General features: G+C 41.4%; 1 protein-coding gene across 1 annotated transcript in view; it reads left to right on the forward strand.

Annotated features, from left to right (window-relative positions):
• LOC122802737 (periodic tryptophan protein 2 homolog) overlaps nucleotides 1–27,659 on the forward strand; it is a 723,301-nt gene that overhangs the window by 45,560 nt on the left and 650,082 nt on the right. Inside the window, exon 2 of the mRNA XM_044072502.1 lies at nucleotides 27,202–27,314. Coding sequence (XP_043928437.1) covers nucleotides 27,202–27,314 — 113 coding nt within the window. The remainder of the gene's footprint in view (nucleotides 1–27,201; nucleotides 27,315–27,659) is intronic.

The following is a 27,659-nucleotide window of genomic DNA, read 5'->3' on the forward strand; positions in this document are numbered from 1 at the left end:
TCCTCTGAACTTTTATCTTCAAACATATCCTCTCTTTTTTTAATTGTTTTGTTGAACAATTTTCCAATTTTGCACACACAGTTTTTCTTTTTGAGCCTCTCCAACAACAGAAATAAATGAAAGACCAATCTGCAGCAACTCATGCCATCTTCCCTCAGAACTGTTTACTTCCTGCTGCTATATAACACTCTGCAGCACTTCCACTTTGCACTTCTGCTGCTGTTCCAATCCCAGCCAAAACTTGTGCTGAACAGTTTCATCAAGTAGCAGAACACAATATTCATCGTGTTTCACTGTTGCAGTCCTAACCAATGGGTGATCCGGCTCCTGGTAGCCCTCGATCGGCCAGAATACCAAAGGTAAGTAAATAAATATGATCATAAAATATTCTTCTTTTCACAGCATAAACAGACTTAGCGCTTTCATTTCCTAACCCGGAAACATCAGAGTCAACTTTTTCTTCCCACTATGCCATTTAAGTAGACCCAACACCTACATCATTGGTTATAAATTATAAATTAGAGCAAACAAACATTAAAATTAGAGCAAATGTTAAATATTAAATAAATAAACATATATATATATATATATATATATATATATATATATATATATATATATATAGGTTTACTATTAAAATTTCGAACGGCACTCCGTCGACTGTACTATAGTCGAACACGGAAGTTCGAAAATGATAATTGCGAAGTCAAAAAAACAATCTAGGAATGGGTTTTAACATGGGTCGAGGTAGGGGAGATGTTTGTAGTTCAGAATAATACTGAACACCTACCTCGACCCATGTTAAAACCGTTCCTAGATTGATTTTTTGACTTCGACATTCGACGTTTTCGAACTTCCGTTGCCGACTATAGCACAGTCGACGGAGTGCCGTTCGAAATTTTAATAGTAAACCATATATATATATATATATATATATATATATATATATATATATATATAAATACTGAATATGGAATTTTATTATAAGTTATGCATTCATTTCTTGTATATGTGTATATATAGGTTCATAGGTTCATACTAGGCTATCTGCCCTAAGGCATTTATAAGCGTAGCCAGAGTGTGTTTGGCTTTCGCCACCCATTTAAATGAATTTTACTATGCCCTTTTTCGAGGTTTAGTTTACTGTGCCTCTGTCTAACAGTGACACAGAAGTGATACCTGGGGTAAATCTACGATCTCCCATCCACTCATCCAGATTCCTCTTGAACAAGGAGGAAGCTACTACAAGATAGAGTAAAATCCTTAAAAGGTAAGACACCCTTGATCACTATAAGTAAAAAACTAAGAGCTCTCATAAAATCATCCAAAGCAAATTTTGAGAGAAAAATAGCTAAAGACTCAAAAGACAATCATAAGGCCTTCTTTAGCTATGTTAGAAACCTGGGAGGAAACTCCCAGATATGCTCAGAACTAGTTCAAAATGATGTGAAGATTACTGATCCTACAGACATTGCCAACATACTGGCTGACAGGTTCAGTGCAAACTTCTCCCCTCCCCAAAGGAGAGATATCTATACCAAGCGATTGCAGCCCCCCAAACATCTCCAACGCCCAAGTGAGAACTTCCCTCTCCAAAGCAAAAAACACAGCATCCATGGGACCTGATGGTGTCCCCGGCTGTGTGCTCCACGAACTCAACGAGGAATTAAACCCACAGCTAGGACAGCTGTTTAATCATAGTCTTACCTCTGGATATGTACCCAGGGAGTGGCGCACTGCAACTGTGGTCCCACTTCACAAAGGCGGTGCCTCCACCGACCCTGGAAATTACCGGCCCATTAGCTTGACAAGCCTTATCTGCAAAGCCATGGAGAGGATCATAATGGACCTCATAAATAAAGACATAGGGAATTTGCAGACTTTGGATCCATCCCAGTTTGGCTTTGTCAAAGGCAGATCATGCCTTCTAAACTTGGTTGACTTTTCGAAACAGTCACCAAAGCCATTGATGAGGAAAGGCAGTCCATACAGCCTACCTCGATCTGGCGAAGGCCTTCGATACAATACCCCACTCGGGTATCATTGAAAAACTCATCAGCTTAAATGTTAACCCATACATCACAAGATGGGTTGCAAACTGGCTGACTGACAGAACCCACAGGGTCAGAGTTGCTGGCGCCATGTCAGACTCAAAGCCTGTCACAAGTGGTGTACCACAGGGCTCAGTCCTGGGCCCACTCTTGTTTGGCATCTACTTTTCCAGTACAAGCAAACACAGGAGGGTTATGGCTGACAAAGTTTGCAGATGACTGCAAACTGGGCGCCATAGTAGAAAACACATCTACACAGATATCCTTCAGAAGGGTCTCACAGAAACGGATAACTGGTGCCAGAGCCATGGCCTAAAGTTAAATGCCAAAAAATGCATAGTCATACCCTTCGGGAAAAACAAGGTTACCCCTAGCTACCAAATAGGTGGCAATCCACTGAGCACAGAAGTAGTTATCAGGGACCTGGGGACCCAGGTTGATAGTAGTCTGTCATTTGACACCCATGTAGCTAAAGTAGTTAGGAAGACCTTCTACATTGCCCACCTTATCATGAAGGGATTCTCATCTAGATCAAGGGAGGTCATAGTCTCCCTATACTCATCACTCATCAGACCAATGATTGAGTACAATGCCCCATTCGGAATGTATCTGACCCGACACTTGCAGCAGCTGGAGAGGCCACAAAGTCCTCACCAAAAGGATAAAGGGTCTCAAACATCTGTCCTATGCTGCCCGACTGAAAGAACTCCAGCTCTATTCAGTCGCTACCGCTTGCTCAGAGGTGACCTTTGCCTAACATACAAGGCCATGTCAAACCCAGATTTGATGAATATGCTTCACCTCAAAAATCTAGATCTGTCAGAGCCACAAGGGCGGAGACTTAAACCTCGACACGGCTATTAATAGGACGTGCTGGAGGGATAGATTCATCACCCAAAGACTCCCTATGCTGTGGAATAAAATCCCGGTATTTGTGAGGCAGAGCACCTCGCTGGCCTTGTTCAAGAGAAATCTTGACCAATGGATGGGAGATCGCAGATATACCCCAGGGATTACCTCAGTGTCACTGCTCGACAGAGGCACAGCAAAATAATGGGTATAGTTCCCCATACTAAAGGGGTGGCGTAAGCCACAAAACTATGGGCTAGGCTTGTAAATGCCCTCGGGCAGATAGCCTAGTATGAACCTATGAACCTATAAGAGAGTCAGTGAGGGACTCTGCCTAACCTGGACTGGGATTTTATTCCAGAGTGAAGGGAGCCTCTGGGTTATGAATCTGTCCCTCCAGTATGTCCTATTTATTTCTGTGCTGAGATTCAAGTCCCTTGAGCACGTAGCTCGATGGGATTTGGATTTTCTAAGGTGCAGCATGTCCATTAATTCCAGGTTGGACATGGCTTTATATGTCAGGCACAGATCGCCTCTAAGCAGGCAGTAAGCAACCGAGTAGAGCTGGAGTTTCTTCAACCGGGCAGCGTATGGCATCTGTCTGAGCCCTTTGATCCTCTTGGTGAGGTATTTTTGGGGTCTTTCCAGTTGCTGCAGGTGTCTGGTAAGGTACATCCCAAAAGGGGCATTGTACTCAATTATGGGCCTGATGAGGGATGAGTAAAGAGGCACACTGACCTCCCCTGATCTAGATGTGAATCCCTTCATGATTAGGTGGGCTATATAGAATGTTTTTCTAACCACTTTGGCCATGTGGTTGTCAAATGAGAGATTACTTATCAACTTGAGTCCCCAGGTCCCTAATTACTTCTTCCGTACTTAATGGATTACCACCTATGTGGTAATTTGTGGGCACTTTGTTTTTGCCAAAGGGGATGACTATACACTTTTTGGCGTTTAGCTTGAAGCCATGGCTCTGGCACCAATTGTCTGTTTCTGTGAGACCCTTTTGGAGGATGCTTGTGTCAGCTGGAGAGTTGATTATGGCGCTCAGTATGCAGTCATCTGCGAACTTGGTAAGCCACAGTCCTTCCGTGTTGGCCTGTACCTCCGAGAAATATATACCGAACAAGAGAGGTCCCAGGACTGAGCCCTGAAGGACGCCACTCATAACTGGTTTGGAGTCTGACATGGCTCCAGCAATTCTAACCATGTGAGTTCTGTCCTTGAGCCAGTTTGCAACCCATCTAGTGACATAGGGGTTTATATTTAAGCTGGATAGCTTATCTATGATGCCCGAGTGGGGTATTGTATTGAAGGCTTTTGCGAGGTCCAGGTAGGCTGTGTGGACCACCTTCCCTTCGTCAATGGCCTTGGTGACTGCTTCAAAGAAATCGACCAGGTTTAAGAGGCAGGATCTGCCCTTAACCAAGCTGAACTGGGTAGGATCCAGTGTCTGTAGGTCCCCAATATCTTTATTTATGAGTTCCATGATGATCCTTTCCATAGCTTTGCAGACCAAGCTAGTCAGGCTTATGGGGCGATAGTTTCCAGGATCTGTTGAGGCTCCACCTGTGTGGAGAGGGACCACTGTTGCTGTACACCACTCTTTGGGTACATATCCTGTAGTAAGGCTGAGATTGAACAGTAGCTTTAAGTTTGGGTTCAGTTCATTTTGGAGTTCATGTAGGACGCAGCCCGGGACACTGTCTGGTCCCATTGATGCTGTGTTTTTTGCTTTGGAGAGGGCGGTTTTTACCTGAGCATTTGAGATGTCAGGGGGGCAGCACTCTGCTGGAATAGATATTTGCTCTTTTGGTGGGGGGGGGGGGAGTTTGCGCTGAACCTGTTGGCTAGGATGTTGGCAATATCTGTGGGTTCAGTGTATTTTTTGTCATTTTGGACTAATTTTGAGCATATCTGGGAATTTCCACCCAGGTTCCTAACATAACTAAAGAAAGCTTTGTGATTATCTTTAGTGTCCTGTGCAATTTTTCTCTCGAAGCTGGCCTTCGATGATTTTATGAGTGCCCGTAGTTTTTTTCTAATACTGATCAGAGGTGCCTTCCTTTTTTGGGATTTTGCTCTATCATGTAGTAACTTCCTTCTTCTATTGTATAGTTTGTTTATGGCTGGGGTCCACCAGACAGGACGCCTGCCTTTGGGGGATTGGGTCTTAGTTTTATTTGGGATTGCATGATCCATGCATTCCTGAAGGTGTTCATAGAATGCGTTTATAAAGGATTCTGCGGTCTGGGCCGTATTATCCACAGGCCTGGGGACTTTGAAGAATTCCACCTCGGTTTTGAGTAGTGTGAAGTTTGCTTTAGAGAAGTTTTTCACTGTGGTTTTCTGGGCAGGGGGTGGGGTCGGGATGTGGATATCCAGTGAGATTAATTTATGGTCTGATCTTACCAGTGAGGGATACACTTCTGGTCTGGAGCATAGAGTCCCCATGTTGGTGATGATCAGGTCCAGTACGTTTTCCCCTCTTGTGGGAGTGGTCACAGTTGTTCCATAGCATTTGAGTTTATAAATTCTAGGAACCTTTGGGCTAGGGTATTGGAGCTAGAGTAATGCTCCCAGTCTATGTTTGGGTAGTTGAAGTCGCCCAATATAATGGTGTTTGGAAAGACCTTCATATTTTCCAGTGTTCTCAGGAAGGCCGAGTGGCGTTTCTGGGTTTGGGAGGGTGGTCTGTAGCAGGCTATAAACTGGAAGGCAGTTTTACCCACTGTTAGTTGCACACGGATAGTCTCCGATGCTTCGTGCTGTGCCACCAACCTGGAGGTGTGGGAATCTTTGACGAATATTGATACTCCCCCTCCTTTTGTGGTTCGTCCGAGTTTTGGGGCTGAAAAGCATGGTATGAGGTATAACCTAGTAGTGCTGGGGTGCTCTCGGGAGCCTTGAACCAGGTTTCTGTTACTGCACAGATATCGATGTTCTCCATGCTAAGGAGAGTTTCGAGTGCATGCATCTTGAGGTTTAGACTTCTGGCGTTGAGTAGCATTACTCTTAGTTTCTTATCCCTTGTGATACCTATGGAGGTGGGTTTGTCTTTTGAGCCTTGCCTAAAAAAGGCACTATGGGGGTGGCAAGAGCCTTTGCCAATATCCGAAAGCCCAGGGGTGCCAGGTGCAAGCCGTCCCTAGCGAAGCAGCGTGGCTTGTCGAGCATGTCATCCCAGGCTGACAGGCATTGGATCCCCTTTGAATGACACCAATACTTAAGCCAATTGTTGAAATTGATAATTTTGTCTTCATATTGTGGCATCATTCTTGGTGAGGGTAAGATGCTACTCAAGGTCAGGGTCATACCGGCCTGGGCTACATGCTCAGAGAGCTCGTCTATGTCTCTTTTCATGTAGTCCAGGGAGGTACGTCTCAGGTCATTCACACCAGCATGGACAATGACAGAGTCATATTTGTACTTGCTTTGGAGTGACCTGAGTGCTTGTGTTATGTGGCGGATCCTAGCGCCCGACAGGCAGCTTACCGTGACCTTCTCTTTGTTCAGCCTGGTGAGCGGGACTTCAGTGTGCCTGACGATAGAATCACCTATTACAAGTGTGTCAGGTGTGTTGTTTAGCCTTAAGGGCTGTGACTGTTTGGCACACTGGCTTTGTGAACTAAGTGTTGCACGTGTTTTGTTTTGGGGTAGCGGCTGCTTGGGTGTCTGCTTTGGAGGTCTCTGCTGCTTAGGCAGATTTTTATTTAGAGCCTCCGAGTATGTTTTTGTGTGTTTATGTATTTGGTTTGCTGTCGTGGTAGGTCTATGTGAGACTGGAATTGTAGTGAGTGTGGATACCTTCTCCTCCTGACTGGTTACGCCAGTACTGAGTTGAGAGAGCTTAGCCTCCACTTTGGCTATATGGTTGCATCTCTCACATATGTTGGAACTTGTTGGGAGGAGGAGAGGGTTGTCTGTGTACATGAGGCAGTTGTAACATTGCCTCAAGATTCCCAGATTCACCAGCTGGACCGGAGAGGAGACTGCCAACTGACCTTTGGACATGCTAGAGTAGTACAGGGAACTCCTTTAAAAATAGAAAAAAGGGTCAATGGGGAATAAGATACTCAAGGGGAGTTTGTGAGGGTATAGTACCTTTAATTTTTTAGTGTTTGCTTATATAATTGCTTTAGTGAGCAAGTGCCAGGCTTTAGAGTAGGAATAGGGTGTTTATTATGAGTACTAGAGCAGTTCTAAGGGAAAAAGTGAAGAGCAGACTTTGTGGAGCCGAGAAAAGTGTAAACCCGATTAACCGGCGGTGCCCGATGCCGTGCTATGCGCAAAATGATGCAAAGCAGCGCTAAAGCGGGTTTTATACAGGGGGACTTGAAAGAGCTAGAAATTGGCCCAAAACGGCCAATAGATTACCAGATTCTTGTGCTGGGAACACTCCTCCAGGGATAGATAGGCTGCTCTAAGCTCCCCACTCCCACTGGTGAACAAAGAAGCCTCCCTTTATCCAAGAAAGGAAATGGGCAACACAGGAACTTTCCAAAAGTCCAGAATACAGCAAAGCCTGTATTTGGACTACTCTAGGTCAGGAAAGGTGGGAAACAAGGATACATTTTTTTTTTGTTTTTTCTTTTTTTAGCAACAAACAGCAGGAAAATGCAGTAAATCAGTAACACAGGCTAGCGCACTTGAGTGTGTAGCCTCAACAGGTATATGCAACAAACAGGACGAACTTAAAAAGTGCAGGTACAAAAACAACTTTAAATAGCTTAAAACAGTTCGAGAAGCACAGATACTTGCAGTTTAGCTAGATCGGACAGTCGCCCAGGTAGTAGCAGGAGAAAATCACTTTTATCAGGTTAGCAGTCACTCTTACAGCCTCTCTGCTGCTAGCACCACTCTGCAGGACCACGAGGAGCTTGGCTGAGTAGTAACAAGCGCAAAAACCGTGCCAAAGCCGGTTTTATACAGGGGGACTTGAAAGAGCTAGAAATTGGCCCAAAACGGCCAATAGACTACCAGATTCTTGTGCTGGGAACACTCCTCCAGGGATAGATAGGCTGCTCTAAGCTCCCCACTCCCACTGGTGAACAAAGAAGCCTCCCTTTATCCAAGAAAGGAAATGGGCAACACAGGAACTTTCCAAAAGTCCAGAATACAGCAAAGCCTGTATTTGGACTACTCTAAGTCAGGATGTATGAATGGTTTATTCATTAACTTTAACTTTATTTTTACATTATTTATTTTACGTTCTGTGTAAAATAATGTGATAATATATTTAAATGAGTTTATAAAAGGCTTTTAATAAAACATGTAAATTGTTTTTAAGTGTGAAAGATTTAGAAAAGCTAATTTTTTTTTTTTTAAAAGGAAGTTCAATTAATTTATGACCAATGATGTAGGTGTTGGATCTATTTAAATGGCATAGTGGGAAGAAAAAGTTGACTCTGAGGATGTTTCTGGGTTAGGAAATGAAAGCGCTAAGTCCATTTATGCTGTGAAAAGAAGAATATTTTATGATCTTGTTCTATGTTTCTGCTCAATAAACTTGATAGATGTTTAAAAGAGGTGGCCTTTATTGACCCTGGAAAACAACTGGAGTATTTGGATTATTGGTTTTTGTGCATCTTCAGGTTTTTCCACTTGGTTATTGGTAAGTAAATAGGACATTGGCTGTCGTTGGTTGTAAAGGACGTCAAGACGTCCGATAAAAAAGGAGGCAGCTAACATCACTTCCTCAGTCTTCCTTGCCACGGAGCCCGAAGCAGAAGCATTTTTGCATGAGTGCCAGTCGGCCGTTTACCTTTTTAGTTTCCGACTACAAAGTTGAAGTCAACTACAAAGTACCTCGTTGGGGGTCCTCTTTTCTTGCCTTAATGAATGTCAGAAAAAGTTAATAATTGCCTTACCTGTGGAAAGCAGATTCCCCATAGAGATTTTCATTCCTATTGTATTATTTGTTTAGGCCTTGACCACGACGTTCCTAATTGTGATCTCTGTGCTTCCTTTAATCCTCTTACTATTCGTTGTTGGGCTAAGCTTTTAGCCAAGCATTTTGGAGTGTGACATAAGTTTGTCGGTATGGCATCCAGTGTCGGTAGGGCGTCCGCTGGTCTTCAGGCTTCGGATATCTCTAAGAAGCATAAGGATAAGGACTGCAACAGGCTTCAGAGGGTCAAGTCTTCAGATGGTGTTAAGTTGGTCGTCGGTCCTGAGGTAGCCAGTGCGGTACCTTTGCAGCCCCTGCAGTCCGCAGATTTGCAACCGCAGGCCTCGACTGAGACCATTTCAGAGTCCCTCAGGCCTCCGGCTTCCATTTTGTCTTCTGACCTTCCACCTGTCTCCTCTTTAGATGGATCTGGAGCCACTAAGCTGACTCCGGTGTCCGAGGCCTCTGTTCGGTCAGACAGCAGGCTCATACCAACGACCTCTGCCTTGACGTAGGCGGTTGCCAAGCCTCCCGAGTCCTACAGACCTGCGAGTAAATCTTTCAGTCATATGCCTGTGAAGAAACAGGCTCCAGTTTCCTCTCGTTCCCCTCAATCTCAAATGGTTAGAATGGCTAATGACCTTTTGACTCTTATTAGGGGTTCACTGCCTCCTCCTTCAAAAAGGAGTAGGAATGTCTCTCCTGAGGCTTTATCTTATTCAGGTTGTGATACCTCTAGCATTTCTGCTGATGAAAAGGAAGTTTCTCAGGATTTTTCTCCTTTTAAGGATTCAGATGCAGACTAATCCATTCCTTCTGCTTCTCCTCCAGAGGCTTTCTCTCTTGGTGATACTTTGAATACTCTCAGGGAGCTCTTTAAATGGGAAAGTCAGGATTATCCGCAATCTAAGAAAAGGATCAGGGAGTTTTTGTATTTGCCTCAGCATAAGCCTCTGGCTATTCCTCCAGTGTTGGAAGTGGTTGATGATGTTTTTCTGGAAAATTCCTTGACTCCAAATTCGGTTCCTCCTGCTCCCAGGAAACCTGACAGGTACTATATAGTCCATGATTCTCATTTGTTTCTTTTTAGGAATCCATTAGCTGACCCAGAGGTTATTTCTCAAGGGCCTGAAGGAGTTAAGGCCACTGTTACCAAAAATCCTGTTCCTTCCGACAGGGAATCTAGGAACCTAGATAGGTGGGGTAAAAAAGTTTGTACCTGTGCCACTCATGCTCTTAGGTCTACTAATTGCCTATTTCATATGGTTAAGTATCAGCAGCACACCTTGGAGGCTATTAAGTCAAAGATTGCAAGTGTGCCTCTTTTGGCAGAGAGTAAGGATATGCAGGATGTGCTGAATTCTGCCAGTTTTATCAATAAACATTCATGACATTGTGGTTTTGACATTCTAGAAGCCTCCTGCAGGGTGACAGCTACTGTATCTGTTATCAGAAGACATGCTTGACTCAGAGAACAGCCCCCTTCCAAAGCCTGTCAGGTCTAAGCTTTTAGATGCACCTTTTTACATAAGGACAGTCTTTTTGGCAGCAAAGCAGAGGAAGTGCTTAAAAAGATGGAGGATAAGGCAAAGTCTATGCAAACAGTTAGACTTTCTGAAAGTTCAATCTCCTTGTTTCAGCAGGAATTACCCTTGTAAGAGTTAGATGTTTCCTGATTTCAGCAGACAGAACCCTTCCAGGACTAGAGATTACAAATCTTCTAGTGGGCAGGTGGCTACCCCTCAAAGGTCTAAGCGTTGGCATGCTTCCACTTCCAAGACGGGAAGTAATAAGTCTACATCTCAATCCAAACATTCTCAATGACTCTGTCCAACTTCTGCCTGTTCCTGCTTGCCCGGAGAATCCTTTAGGGGGAAGGTTGGCCATTTTTGCAAATGTCTGGGCCACCATCACGGACGACAAATGGGTACTCAGAACTGTATCCCTAGGACACAGGTTTTCTTTCCACACCGTTCCGGTACCCAAAGGATTCCCGGACAATCCTCCAAACCAAAGGGCAGAAGTAGAAAAGCAAATTTTATCTCTTACATCTGGGGGCAATAGAACCAGTTCCTGCTGAGCAAGTAGGCCAGGGTTTCTATTCCAGACTTTTCTTGGTTCCAAAAAAAGAAGGCACCTGGCATCCTATCCTAGATCTATCCATTCTGAACTCTTTCTTGGTAATTCCAAAGTTCAGAATGCTCACTCTGCATCAGTTGCTATCAATGTTAGACAAGGACTCCTCGCTGGTAACTTTGGATCTCAAAGAAGCTTATCTGCACATCCCTATCAGGGAAAGTTGCAGGCAATACCTTTGTTTCAGAGTGGGCAAGCAACATTATCAATTCTCTGCGCTGGCCTTTGGCTTATCTACTGCTCCCAGAGTTTTCACAAAGTGCCTGGCTCCAGTCCTTGCTTTTTGTAGGCAGAAGAAAATTCAGATTTATTCTAGCAAATTCTCAGGAACAGCTGTTAAAGGATCTGGAATTTGTAAAGACTCTTCTCTCTTCCCTGGGTTACACTCTCAATGAGGAAAAATCAAAAATGGTGCCAACCAAGGAGATAACATTCCTGGGACCGAGTCTGAACACAGCCGCCCAGATGATACATCTCACCCAGGAGAAGCAGCAACTCATTCAGTTTCCTTTAAGGATTTGGCAAGCCTTTCCCAGCTCCCTGCAAGGAAATACCTGCAAGCTCTGGGATACATGGCCTCTTGCATTCTCATGATTCCATATGCAAGACTGCATATGAGGAAATAGCAATGGTACCTCAAGAACCTTTGGTGTCAACACACACAGGACCTAGATATGATAATTCCTCTGCTTCCATGTCTGCAGACAGAGTTTCTGTGGTGTGCGACAGCCTGTCTACAAAACCAGGGCATGCCTTTTCGCCCACCTCCTGCCATTCAAGTTCTTACCATGGATGCATTGGACTACGCCTGGGGAGCTCACCTGGATGGCAGATGCATACAGGGACATTGAAACGCCCAGCAGATGCATTTGCACTTGCACATAATCCTGAAGGAATTGATAGCAGTTCAGCAGGTCTTACTAGCTTTCAAGCATCTTCTTTCACCAGGAACTCTGCTTGTCAGAACAGACAACACCACAGTCGTGTGGTACATCAAAAAACAGGGAGGGGCTCATTCTTACCCCCTGTGCAGACAGAGCATGATTCTCTGGTCCACAGCAGCATCCTTGGGCCTGCATCTCCTAGCTCAATTTCTTCCAGAGAGACTCAATGTTTTGACAGACCAGTTGAGCAGACAGACCCTGGATCCTCACGAGTGGCAACTGAACAGAGCAGTCTTTTACAGCATCATTCAACGTTGGGGCACTCCTCAGGTGGATCTTTTCTCTTCCCCCCAGACAACCACTTTCTACCACCTTTTTGCACCAGACAGCATCACAGCAAGGCTTGGAGAATGGATGCTCTGTCCTTCCCTTGGACGCTTCAGTCAGTTTATGCCTTCCCTCCTCTTCCCAGAGTATTATTGAAGATCAGGGAAGAAAGACCAAGGACTATTCAGACTGGCCCAGACAGCATTAGTTCAACTGCTTCACAGTCTCTCCCAATTTCCTCCTTGGCGTTTTCCTCTGAAACCAGATCTTTTGGTTCAGGGAGGGGGAAACATTCTACATCCTTATCTTCAGTCTCTCCATTTGGCAGCATGGCTCATTGTATGAATCAATCCATTTCTTCTTCCCTTTCCCAGCAGGTGGTTAACGTACCTCGGGAGGCCAGGAGGCCTAGCACTAGGAAGTCCCACGCTGGCAAATGGGAAAGGTTCTCTCATTGGATGCAAGCTAGAGGGGAATTTTCTTCTCAGCCTACTCTTCCTCTGATCCTGGAATACTTGGCTGATTTGGTTCAGGGTGGTCTTTCTTTTTCCTCTGTCAGGATCCATGCTTTAGCCATTTCTGCTCATTGTTCTTTTGAGCAACCCATTTTCTCTCATCCCCTGATGAAAATGTTTCTCAAAGGTGCTTGGAATTTAAAACCTTCCAGAAGGGCACCTACTCCAGCCTGGGAATTTTAATTTTGTTCTACAGAAACTCACTCTTCCTCCTTTTGAGCCAGCTGCCACTGCAGATTTTAAGTTTCTCTCTTGGAAGACTGCCTTCCTCTTGGCTGTAACTTCAGCAAGGAGAGTTTCGGAGCTGCAAGCTTTGATGGCTGCGGAGCCTTTTCTTATTTTCCATGCAGATCGTGTCTCTCTGAGAACCAATCCCTCTTTTATGCCTAAGGTGGTTTCTAGCCTGACTCTTAATCAGTCCATACACCTTCCTACTTTCTTTCTTTATCCTCAAATAGAGGTGAAAGGATCCTACATTATCTTGACACAGACAGCTCAGGTTTTACCTGGACAGGACTAAGGACCTTCGGAAATCAGCACAGTTGTTGGTCAGTTTTGCCCCTGGAGCTCAGGGCAAAGCTATCTCTAAGAAAACCATTTCTAAGTGGATTGCACATTGTATTACTTTTTGTTATTGCTTTCATGGCAAGATTCCTCCTCAAGGGGTTAGGACCCACTCCACAAGAGCAGCTTCCACTTCTGCAACCTTTTTAAGGGGTGTCCCTACTAAAGACATTTTAGAGGCAGCCACGTGGTCTTCTGTTCACACTTTTACAAAGCATTATAATTTGCCTTTGTTTTCTAGAGCAAGGGCAGGGTTTGCCACTGCTGTTCTGCATGGCATTCTCTCCAGTCCTTGATTCTGTTGGTACCTCCTCCCTTTTCTCTGGGCTTTGGTAATCAACCCATTGGTTATGACTGCAACAGCGAAACACGATGAACATAATACAGTTGTGTACACTTACCATAAATGTAGATGTTCGAGTGTATTCACTGTTGCAGTCCTGGTTTCCCTCCCTCCTTCCCCCATTTTTGGTCCTCTCCTTTCCTAAGGTACAGGCTGAATCTGGTTTTCTTTGCCAAGTTACTTTTGGTTTAAGCCTTATTTTCTGGGGCTCCTGACTGTTATGGCAAGAAAGACTGAGGAAGTGACGTCCGCTGCCTCCTTTTGTATCGGATGTCCTGACATCCTTTACAACTTACGACAGCCAATGTCATATTTACTTACCTTTGTTATTCTGGCCGATCGAGGGCTACCGGGAGCCGGATAACCCATTGATTAGAACTGCAACAGTGAATACACTCGAACATCTACATTTATGGTAAGTGTACACAACTATACTTTTCTTTTTCTTATGACCGTGAAACTGCACTGTTGCCTCATCCACATTCATTAAATCCACCAATGGTGTATCATCCCCTTTTGGATAATGCAGTAACAACTGCTTCTTTGAGCTGCACAAGAACTTGATGCTGGACAGTGTCTCTGTACTGCATACTGCTTTACTTTAAATTGGTGCTGGACAGTGAGACTTAAGCAATAATTGATTTCTTAATGTAGAGGCCATTGAAACCAAGGCAGGTCCTTACACCTGTCCTGTTTGACTTCAACTACATGAAAGTTATGGAGGCCGTTTACAGAGCCCAACATAAATTTTCTGGCCTCTGTTCCCCTTCCAGATCGTTGCTTAGGGATAGAGAATCACTTGGCCCCTTTATTCAGTGGACCAGGACACCAAAACTTTGCTCTCTGGTACCCATATTTTTAGTAAAGACTGTGAAACAATTAGCATCAGTGGGTACATTACTGATGTCAGTGCAACAGTCCCTGCCAGCTACTGAGAATTTGTTGTCAAGCATGATATTTGTAGCCTGTTTACCAATATTGACAGTTGTATCAACAATGTCCCAACTGTTTGGATGTCAAAACCCTCAGCTGTGGTGCATCAGGACCGAAATTGGTTCCTGTGTTCTTGGTATCAGCATCAAAACCTGTCATTTCAACAGATGGGACCTTCTCTGGAGTCATGTCAGTACAGCGCTAGTATAGATACCGGTGTCTATTCTGCATTAACACTTTTCTCTGCTGTGCTGTGCCCTCTGTATTGCATCTCATGTCGATGCCAGCCTCGTCTTCACTCCATATTTTTCTGTTGCTGAGCTCACAGAGGACAAAATGATTAAAGATCTTCAACAGCTCTCCAGACCACATCAGCTTTGAAGAAAAGGTTTTTATCATCTTTTGATTCATCTGCACCTAAGGTGCATAGGAAGGTAGCATGCCAGGAGCAGCATTTTGACCCCCCCCCCCCAAGAGTCTCCCATAGCTGATTTGAATGATTAGGAGGATGCCAATTGCAGTGCATCACCACTCCTGACAACACCAGATTTGAGGAGGACCTGGAATAATGCATCAGGAAGGGGTTGCAATCGACAGTAATATTTACCATGGCTAACCTTTGGTGCTGATCCTCCTCTGGTCTCAGCACTGATGTTTTCCTTAGTGCCTGTGTCCAACATCCTCTGTTTTGGTGCTGCAGGTCATTAGGGCCCAACTGAGTGCCATGAGTCATTTAGCCCCGATGTTGTTGCTGAGCCATTGTTAGTGTCAACTATGTCAGTGTTTAAGCCCTTGGTTTTGAAGCAGTTCTTGGTGTCACTCTCTTATTCTGAGCCAAGGGGTGAAGTTGATATATTAATATCAACATGTTTGGTATTGATTTTGTCCATCCCACTGGTTTTGACTTCTCTAAGGCCTTTGGTGTTTATAATCAAACAGACAGAATTGACGCTAGCAATGGATTGCATTGATAAATGCCCTCAGGGACCCTGTTTTAGGTTTGGCCTTGACTTCAGTCAACAATATTTATGCATATTTTGACCTTTCATTTTGTCACCAAAGGGGTAGAAAACATCGAGATAGACTTAAGTGATCTGGTACTGATTCCCCTTACTCCATCTTGGACGTCTCATCACCAAGTGCTCTGATGAAAAGATTCAAGTGGAAGCATCTAGACACCCCTATGGAGTTTCCACCCCAGGTACGGAACTGAATGATGGAGGATTCCCCAGTGTCTCCTCCTGAGGACTCTAAATTTGGAGTTAGTGTGTCAGAAATGAGGTTGGTCAGTAGACTGTCTCTCATCATCTGAAGAATGCCTCCAGGAATGCTATACCTCCCTGGGCAGTACCTTTAGCAGACAAGATGACTTCTCTTGTCATGTACAGGGTGGGGAGGTTTGACTTTAGAGTTATCTTGTATAGTTAGAAGATAATTTATTTAGTGACTTTATTGCAAAGTATTTTTTCTTTTTGAGTTTGTTTTCTTATATGACTTTCAGAATTCACATAAAAGAAAGTCACATACGTAATAATCTCTTAACATAAATGTAGCCTCCAATTCTTTCCTTTCAGTGTCATTTTTGCATTGATGCATTTTTGTGAGAGATGCATCTACACTAAGAATCTGGAAGCATTGCTCTCTTGCACACTGAATAGGTTGTCAGCCCACATACTATACCTCCTACGCAAACCATGCACTCAGCACATAAACCATCATATTCGGAGGTACTCACCAAAAATCTACCTAAACACCATAGACCTTCCAAACACAAACATGCTACACCTAATACAGTTTCTACAGCACTCAATACACACAAAAATACAAGCATCAGTGTCTTACCAAATAAGCCCCTAAAGCAAAGCACATCAAAACCAAATATTTCACTCATAGGTGACTCCATTGTGAGACACACAGATGGCCTAGTCAGCAGACTGGACAAGGAGAAGGTTATGGTCGGCTGTCTGTCGGGTGCCAGGATCCATCAGATCACACATGGTCTCAAGTCTCTTAAAAAAAAGTAGTTATGACTATATTGGTGTGAATGACTTGAGACATACCTCACTGGAGTATCTGAAGAGAGACATAACTGAGCTACCTGAATGTGTGTCCCAGGCAGGTATTTCCCTAGCCTTGAGCAGCATTCTACCCTCACCTAGGATGATACCACAAAATAAACAAAAAATTATTGACTTAGTTCCTGGTGTCATTCTAAGGGGATTCAGTTCCTGTCAGCTGACATGATTGGTAGACCATGCTGCTTTGACAGAGATGGTCTTCACCTGCCACCTCTAGGATTTCGGTTACTGGCTAATATACTTACTTCTCCCATAGAGCCTTTTTTAGGCAAGGTCTCAAGAGCAAAATGTCCATTGTGAAAATACCACTCACAAATGAATTGAGTTATGCTACTAAACACACTGAGTTTAAATCAGAAACTGCACTCTCTGGAAGCACTTCTCTCCCTGGAGGATATTGATGTCTGTGCAGTCACAGAAACTTGGTTCAAGGCTGCAGAGAGTACCCTGGCTTTGCAAGGCTACAGTGCCTTCCATACTTCCAGGCCGCGAAATGGTCATGTGATAACCAAATGAGGAAAAATATCTATCTTTATCAAAGATAAATACTCCTCTAGACTGGTTAGGCGGGAAGACTCCATGGAGTTGCTCCATGTTCAACTAACTGTGGGCAGGACCCCCTCTTTCAAGTCATCCTTGGCTACAGTCATCCTTCAGTGAACCAAGATACCCACACTGCTTATTTGGACCTACTTGAATCAGTAAACTTACAACCAAACATTCTAGTCAGGGGTGATTTAACTATCCCTCCATTGACTGACAAATTTACACAAGTGTCAACATGCTTGCACAAAGGTTCCTCGACTTTAACACTAACACTGATGCCCTGGAACAAATAGAATGCAACCCCACAAGGGGCTCAAATATTCTTGACCTGTTCCTCATCAACATGGATGAATGTTGCACAGCCACAAGTATAGGACCCTCACTGGTTAAATCTTGATAACAAATCAGTCACATTTGAAGTAGCTACAACACCTGAACCCCTCTTAGGTGAAATCAAGCAAAAAATTTTCACCAAAGCTAATTATACCCGCCTAAGGGATGGCATAAATAACTTCCAAGCTCTTGTTCCCACAGATGGCATTGACAACTATACTAAGGTATACACAAATGCACTGTACAGACATTTAAATGTATTGACATAGCTGTACATGATAGGATCAAAATAAGATCCTGAAGAAAAAGCAAACCTCTCTGGTGGACATCTAACATTAATAAGTTATACAACAAGAGGAAGAAGTTGCTGTTTAAGAATAAAAAAGAGAAGTCCCACCACTAGAACACCCTCCTCTGCTTGAACAAACAAGTAAGACAACTTGTAAAATCCTCCAAGCGCAATTAAAAAAAAAATTAGCAACTGTAGCTAAGAATAACTATAAGGCATTCTTTAGCTATATCCATAACCTAAAAGGCATGACCCAGACATGTGCTGAACTAGCTGTGGGTGGCATCACACACACTGATCCTGCAAAAATAGCTAACCTATTAGCTGACAGGTCTGGCAAGAATTTCACCCCTGTCACCTCATAACATTCCACAAAGCATTCCCTCTACATCACCTTGCATCTCCAAAGAACAAGTCATTAATGCTCTAAGGCCAAAAACACAGCCTCTATGGGACCAGATGGCATCCCAGGTTGCATTTTAAATGGTCTAAAACAATAGTTAGCAACTCCATTAGGTACTCGGCTCAACTACAGTCTGAGTATGGGTTTTGTCCCTACTGAATGGAAAACTGCAACCTTCATCCCCCTTCATAAAGGACGTACAGCAACAGACCCTGGGAACTACAGACCCATAAGCTTAACTAGCCTTATATGCAAGGCCTTTGAACGAATCAGCATGGACCTTATAAATAAGGGTATAGGTGATCTCCAAATCCTTGATCCGACACAGTTTTGTTTTATCAAAGGCAGGTCATGCCTATTAAACCTAGTGGACTTCTTCAGAAATGTCACCAGAGCTGTAGATAAAGGCCTATATATGCATACAACCTACCTTGACTTAGCAAAGGCCTTCAACATAATCCCACATTCAGGCATCATTGATAAACTCTCCCAGTTAAATGTCAGCCCTTATGTTGTCAGGTGGTTTGTTAACTGGCTGATCAACAGATCCCACTCTGTCAGAGTTGGGGACTTTACCTTAACCAGCAGACCTGACAACAGTGGACTTCCACAGTTGTCAGGGCTGGGCCCCCTATTGTTTGGAATATACTTTTCGAAAGTTCAGGCCAAAACAGAGGGGCTGTGGCTGACTAAGTCTGCAGACAGCTGCAAATTAGGTGCAATCACTGAATCCCCAAACAATGTCAGTATACTTCGAGAGGGACGTACACAAAGCAATGATTGGTGCCAAAGCCATGTCCTCAAACTCAATGCAAAAAAATGCATCATCATCCCCTGAGGTAAAAAACAGTATCTCTGCAGACTATCCTATAAATAATACCTTATGTAACAAGTCAGTAGTGAGAGTCTTGGGAATGCAAGTTGACTGTAGCTTAAACTTTGACCACAATGTGTCTACTGTGGTAAGGAAGGCATTCTGCATTGCACACCTCATTAGCAAAGGTATTGCCTCAAGAGTGAAAGAAGTCCTAACTCCCCAATACTTGACCTTCATCAGGCCAATAATAGAATACAATGCTCCTTGCCAGGCACCTGCAGCAACTTGAAAGACCTCCGAGATTTCTGACCAAGAAAATTGAGACTCCTACATATATCATACATTGACAGACTGAAGTCACAGTCACTGTCACTGTACGTACAGTAGCGTACAGACTAGTTAGAGGAGACTGCCGTGCAGAGCAATCTCTAATCCAAACCTAGTGGAAATGCTGCACATCCGCAAGTCAAATGGAACAAGGGTCACCCACTCCAGGGATATTAACCTGGCCTGCGGCATAAATAGGACCTGCTAGAGAGATGGGTACATCTCTCAGAGCTTGCCGCCCTTCTTAAATAGGCTACCAGTTCACATCAAACAGAGCCCCTCTATGACCCTGTTTAAGCGTAGACTGGATGGGAAAATGGAAATTCTTGCCCGGGATTTCACCTATGACTCTCCTGCTAACTAAGATTTGAAATTTAGGCAAGATCCTTTTATATTGGCTTTCTCTAGTGTTATATTGGGTACACATAGCTAGGCTTATAAAGACCTTTGGGTCAGTAGCCACCTATGAACCTATTTTTTTTCTTTCCTGTTCTTATGTACTCAAATCAGTTTGCTTATATATTTGTTTCATCTTTCTGGTGCTTATAGTTCCCTTTCTTTTGTGTTAATTCACAGTTAACAAACAGCACCCATACTTCATTTAAATTACTGTAAACCTGGCCATTTTCCCAGTACACCATTGTTTACTTCCTGCTTAGTAGCGCATACAGTTCTACCACTGTCTCCCTTTGTTCTGTTACATCTTTAATGTCTGCCACTAAAATCCTGTATTTAAATTTAATCTCATTTTCTGTCCTCAACTCTTTTCCTATGAAGCAAGTTGTCACAGTTATCTTTTCCACATAACATCTGATCTGCCTTTCACTCTGTAAGCAGCTAGTTTCCTTTGAAATATTTCAATATTCTCATGACTTGCAAAAATAGTCCTATTTTAGTTTCATCTACCAGTCACATTCCTGATCTTTCTCTTGTGTACCAGTTTAAATTATTTAAGGGCATTTGTTAAATCCATGCCTGTTTGTTCTTATCATTTTCACCCATTTTTTTTTACTTTCTTAATTCTGCCTCTCTTAGCATTTCATCTTTACCATTTCTGTTAGTATAATATATATTGTTTACTATGCATATTTTAGGTCCTTGATCTTTGCATTGAGTTTTCCTTCTCAACACTGTTGTCCTGTTTTCCTTTACTCACTCATTTTTTGGGCCACAGTATACTAAACAGATGTAATGTGTGGTTATATGTCACTTTGTTGAAAAAAAAAATATTGAACCTAAACTCATTGAGCACAAATGCTTGACCCCCTCCCCCATAATGCCTACTAAATTATATATATATACCAGCTCTGAGATCTTACTACAGTGGGGAATGGGCAAACTCCCCAATCCGTGCTTTACTGAAGTCTCACAAAGAAAAAGCTGGTATGTGCGCTCAGCTGATTTTTTTTTTTTTTTGATCACACATACCTGCTTTTTTCCATTTGACAAAATAAACTTTCAACCACGTGTGTGTGTATATGTATATATATATGTATGTATATATATATATATATATATATACATATATATATATATATATATATATATATATATATATACACATATATATATATATATATATATATACATATATATATATATATATATATATATATATATATACATATATATATATATATATATATATATAAAATTGTGTTGTCATCCCCTTTGGGGAAAAAACATTTCCCATGAATTTACCACATCGATGGTAGTCCACTAGACCACCACATTGCCACTGTGGTCAGAAAGTCCTTCTATGTGGCACATCTCATTACTAAGGGTATTGCATCCAGGAAGAAAGAGGTCATTGTCTCCCTCTACTCTTCCATTATTAGGCAAATCGAGTACAATCCCCCATTTGGCATGTACCTCACTAGACATGTGCAACAACTGGAGAGGCCGCAAAAGTACTTCACAAAGAGGATCCTAGAACTTAAACGCTTGTCCAACATGGACAGACTCAAACAAACTCCAACTATTCTCTGTCTCATATTGCCTACTTAGAGGCAATCTCTGTTTGTTTGATTTACAAAGCCATGTCTGACCCAGCTCTGTTAGAAATGCTACATCTAAAGAAATCCCAATCCCTCTGCACCACACACTCCAGAGACCTCAACCTCATTACCACAATCAACAGAACGTGCTGGACGAACAGGTTCATAACCCAGAGACTGCCCGTGCTATGGAATAGACTTCCCATACATGTCAAACAGAGCACCTCACTGGCCCTCTTCAAGAGAAATATTGATGAGTGGATGGGAAATAGAAAATTCACCCCGGGGATCACTCCAGTGGATCTACTTGACAGAGGCACTGGGAACTAAGGTCAGATGGCACGATTCTAGGGTAATCCTATGGGCTAGGTTTATAAAGGCACCAGGGCCATTAGCCTAGTGCACACTTATGAACTTATGTATATAGATATGTATGCATATGTATAGGTATATTCTTTTTTGTACTACTGCCCCTAAAAACCTGAAGGTAAAAAATACACTATTTTGTCTTGTTTTACCTGGTCCTTAAATTTGCAGTATTTCCTCCATCCAGAACCTGTCACCATCAAACACTGGATAGGATATAGGACTTCCTAGATGTGTTACATCTATGGAACAGTATGTTGCTTATTAACAGATTCATTTGTAAATATTGATAAATGTTGGGTTCTCTTGTAATACTGGAAATACTTCAAAATCTTTGCATATTTTTTTTTTTTAAGTTTACATTTCTTATCTGAAAGCTGTTTAAGCTTTTTGTTTCTCTTTAGTGCCAGTGTTCATTTAACTTTCTTGCTTTAAATGTAGAATAGCTCACACATCATGCCACATTTAGTTTACTTATCCTTTTTTGTTAGCTAAATGTTTGACGCACATTGTTGTATTATTTCATTATTTTTGTAATAACCTGTCTACATAGCACAGAGAGAGATAGAGAGCACTGAATGCATCCCAGAAAACAGGTGTTCGATTAGTGGCCTTGTCACTGGTGGACCTAAGCAAGAAGGTGCAGTAGTGAAGATGTGTATCTAACTTGCCTCTCCCAGGTGGTGGTGAGAGTTGCACATACTTCAGGGAGCACAGAGGTTTTGTGATTTCCTTGGTGGAGACTACAGAAACCACCCCTCTTGCTTCAGGGAGGGACAGAGGTGCTTGGAAGATATTCCCCTTGGGGGAATTTGGGGGATGTCCTCCACTGTCTGTGTGTTCCATGTCCCTCCTCAGTGCTTTGCTGAGTGTGTGTGCTGGGTATAGGGCTACAAAGCAAAAAACATGAAACCACCCCTGATGACTGTCCAAAAGATGTCAAACATACTAAAAGGGCAGCTCTGTAATGGGAAAATCTGAACATAATGTAAGGAATGTTCCAAACATGAAAGAAAAAAGTTCAGTAGCTCAAAGGTACCACAAAAAATATAATTTATTGAACACACTACCACAAGATGGAATCTGTATAAAATAATCTGTTACCCAACCAGTTAACATTCATTATCCAGCCAATTACTTAATCTCACTATACATTCAAATATCTAAGAAACTCTTAAAGTAACAAACTATTCAATTCACTGTTTTAATATCCTGGTTTTCAAAAAGTGTTTCAAGTTGCATATCTCATTTAAACAAGGTACATAATCCAACCTCAGTGTACAAATCCATTTGTATTCACAGTTTTTAGTTCTTAAACTTTATTGCCACCTCTTAAAATTTTCTCTATCTTTTCTAAATTATAACATTTAAATATATGTTTATCTCCTTTCTGTATATGTTTAAAAAGTGTGTTGTTTCTTATGTGACTGTGGATTTCTGAATAATTCTCACAAATTCTATCCTTGCGCTTCCTATTACTTTGTCCTACTTATAAAGCTAGACATTTCTCACACCTAGGTAAACAGACTATATTAGATGCATCACTTGTTGCAGATGCCGATAACTCACCACTCAAAACAGCAAAACAGTTCAACTCTTATTTTATAGATAGTGTAGCATGTCTAACCAAGGATTCCTCAACATCTAATCCCAACCTTAGCCAACAGCCACATATCACCACATCCACTTTCACCTTCAAACCTATGTCCACATCCTATATAGAACTACTCCTAAACTTAAACTGTGCTCTTCTTCAGCTGATGACCTTTCATTTGAGTACCTAAAAATAGCAGCCAATAGCATTGCTTATCCTGTCTCAGTCCTTATAAATAGGTCAGTTCAGGAATCCCACGTTTCCTCTCTCTGGAAAAAAAGTCCCACATTATCCTTTTGCACAAAGGAGGAATTTCAACAGACATAATTAACTTTAGACCTATAGTAATCTTATCTCCCCTTACCAAAATACTTGAAAAAAAAAAACTTGAAAAAGGCATTCAAAAACAATTGCTAGACCATCTCTTGCAGGAAGAACTCCTATCCCCTACACAACATGGCTTCCGTCCTTCCTATAGTACTAGCATTGCCCTTTTTTACCTATGCAGATACTGTCAATAAAGCTAGAGATAATGACAAACTAGTCTCTTCCTTATTTCTAGACTTATCTAAAGCCTTCGACACAGTTTGTTCCAGCAAACTTCTTCAAATATCTTCACTAGGCATCTCTCAGCCCACCTTTCTGCGGTTCAAAAGCTACCTGTCCAACAAGTATCAGTCAGTAAAATGGCATTCTACGCACTCTTTTTACCTCTCAGTCACCACTGGTGTACCACAAGGCTCTGTTTTTAGTCCCCTTCTCTTTAACAATTTCACCAACACTTTCTATACTTTCACACAACAGGCCACCCTAATACAATATGCAGATGATTCCACTCTCATTTGGACATCTGACAACGCAGTACACTTCCAAAAAATTACTCAGGAAGCTTTACCAAAATTTGAAACATGGCTTCGCAACTAACAAGTCATGCTCAACCCAAAAAAGATCAAACTACTACTGTTTTTTTCTCTAAATCCCTCTTTCACAAAAAAAAATAAATTTAAAGTCCTCTCTCTTGATATTACAACCATTAATGTCACTTCTCATAGCAAACTGTTTGGGGTGATGGTGAAGGATAATCTTACATCCGACCTGCATATACAAAATTGCATAAGAAAAACTCATCAAAAACTAGGGCTGCTTTACAGAGCCAAAAACGTTCTCACCGATGCAACTTAAACGACACTTGCCACTACTTATCTCATTCCACTCTTTTTTTTTGGTGCTCCCATCCTTACTAACCATCAGGCTTCACAAAAATTGAAACTTGAACAATGCTATAACAAAGTTGCTAAATTTGCAGCACATACCCCTTTCAGAACCCACTACTGTATAGCAGTCAAAAGCCTAAATTGATTAGAATTGCCACATCATCTAACATATACATAACTTACCACCTACAAAATTATCCAGCATCCGTCTACCTGTCCAGCACTAAAAAACATTCAGTACAACTATGTTACCAGTTGGTCATTGTGATCCAGTGACCAAAAACTCCTGTCTTTTCTATAAACATTGCAAATCTGCTGGGCATTGTCTATACTTGTACAAAATTGGTAAGGCCTGGAACTCTTTACCTGCATCCATCAAGTCTATATCCAGCATCCCATCTTTCAAAACCACTCTGAAAGGTTTCTTAGCTAAAATCTGGCTCTGTTCTTGCCCATAACCAGTATAATCTGTATCTCTAAATATGAACAAATACCTTTTCATTCCTTATACCGCCTTACTCTTCCTTCTTCACTTACCTCTTTACTGCTACTTAATTCTTTTCTCTGACTTTCTTTTGAAATATACCATATTACCTATAAGTATAAAAATATACCTATTTTTCCACTCACTTCATATTGCAATTTGTATCAATTCTTAACCAATGTTTTTATATTGGGTCTAATTTGTTATAATTATGTAAATTACAAATGTTTATTTTAGAAGATTGTAAAATTACTGTTCTTGAAATGTTTTGCAATAATTTTGATCTTTTTTCCTCTGGTCTCCACTGAAAATGGGCTTCTATCCAGTCGGACTTTTATTTATTTATTGAGATTTGACTACAGGAAATCAGTTTAAAAAAATATTATTTATCGAATATTTGTAGGATGTCTAAAACATCATCTTTTGCTAAATATTTACAAAAAATGTAATTAAAACAAGGTCTTGTACCCTTTCTACCATCTATTTTTCTTGTGGCATTCTGTTCCTTACAGCACAGGTAGCATTTTAAATAATTCGAATTTTTAAAAATAAATCTAGGGCCATCATTTAAATGTTTAAGTCTATCACATGTGTACTCCATATAGCGTCCCCAAAAATGGTTATTAGATCTTACATCACTGTTTGCTGCTCTCGTTTTGTATAATTTTGAGTATGAGGCTTTACTACCAATTCTACCTTTAACCAGGGAAATATGGAAATTAATATCTCGGATCCATGATGAAATAACAGCATGACCAGGACTGGACATTATATGTAACTCTGACTCCACAGACATGGTCTTGAATTTCCTATTTCTGTAGACTAGCAATGGCCATATCTCTCAACTTCTTAGAGCAAAAAATCTGGACAAAGCCTAAAATGATGGGAGGACAAATAGGGACAGATTTTAAATATTGCTCTTACGATAAAACATATATTAGCCCACAAATATGTTATCAATAATCACAGCAAACATCTAAATAATCTGAAAATTTGGGAACAAATATTCAATATTATTTTGGCTTAATTCACTGAATCTAGAAAACTCCCTTGTTATATATAGTATCAAACTCAACCCTATTAGGAACCATAGTATTACAAGATATTATCTTTGCAGATAAAAATCTTTATATGTACTTTATGCTAAAGATGGAAGCATTCATGTAAATAATGTATATATGTTGTAAGAATGTTGTTAGAAGACTTGTTTGGAAATTACCTGTGTTTTTCTCTGTCAAATGTTTGTATGACTAAGGTGAAAAATAATAAAGAAGTACTATTGAAAAAAAAATATTGCTCTTACAAACTTAGAACGTTGATAGAATAGCCTTTGCATTAGCATGATTTTTCTGAAGGATGTGGAGTCTTAAACTCAAATTTTTGTCATGACTTAAATCCTCAGCTATTTGCCAGAAAAGTACATATTTTAGGAGGAACATACCAAAAATATGAGGCAAAAATCTGGACATTCTGCGAAAATCTGTACAGCTGAGTGGTATGAGTCAATGGCTGACATAAATGGGTGAACTGATGTTAACTGACATTTCTCTAAACCTATTTCAAAACTTCTCTTAATATGTTTTCTGCTCTTAAACTTCTTCAGCTGCACACGTTATTATATTATTAAGTTATTTCCTCTTGATTAGATTTTTGGCTGCTGCTTGTTTTGATTGGTTTAACCAGATTAAGCTGTTTTAATGAAGCTTTTAAATATTGTTTTTAGTACATAATGTTGGTTATGACGTTTGCAGTCACATAACTATGTACTGTTTGTGTTGTTTTCCCCATAAGCATGCCTGGAAGGGAAGCTGCATCTGATTTGTTGTCACCACCCCGATAAAACATTTAAACGATAATTCAGTCATTTAATAATTGAACATATCTGTAGTGCATTGCTTACAAGTAGAGGTGAGGAATGATGTAGTATTCTTTACCGAATGCAGTTGCAGAGTTCTGATGCTTCTTTCTCGCAGCTGTTACATGCAGTTCCCTTATTTATCTACTACATACTTAATGGTTTTTATTTTGCACCCCTTGGTACTTTTGTTTGGCAAGTCTTTATGCCTGCTCCTTCTAATAAAGTATTTTGTTTGTAGCAGATGTAATTTATGCACGTTTATGTTAAGCTAGATGTTGTATGAGAAAAAATTAGGCCGCTGTGCCAGTGACGTTTCATAGTTTGTCAAACTGCAACAGTACTCGAAGAGTTACAGAATCACAGTTTCTCACTTAACTTCATTGTGATTTCTTTGTTTTAGTTTTCTAACCTGCTGGGGACAGTGTTTCGTCATGGAAATCTGAATTTTTCTAAAGATGGAAACTCTGTCATAAGTCCTGTTGGAAACAGAATTACCATTTTTGATCTGAAGAAGTAAGTAAATTATTTAAATTCTTATTACAAACAGTAACCAAGGCAGTATATTTCCATGTTTTCTTTACCGTCTGATTCTTTGTGGTTTGTCTTTGGTGTTAAGTTGAAGGTTTACACTTGGAAAAGACATTTTTGTAACTGCATGTTTAGATTTTTTTCTCCCACTCGACCTTAGTGTCTTGAACTTGGCACATTTAGTAGAACTACCTGTACAAAATGGTCAAGTCTGGTGCCAGGTGAGACTAGCTGGAAATTGTTTGAAATGGCTGACATCTCTGTACCAGTCTGGCAGCTTTCCTAAAATTCAATGCTACACGCTTAATTCCATTCCCCACCTAGAAAAAA

This window comes from Protopterus annectens, chromosome 5.part0 (genome assembly GCF_019279795.1).
Source record: "Protopterus annectens isolate FY-2018-M chromosome 5.part0, PAN1.0, whole genome shotgun sequence".
Classification (NCBI taxonomy): Eukaryota; Metazoa; Chordata; order Ceratodontiformes; family Protopteridae; genus Protopterus; species Protopterus annectens.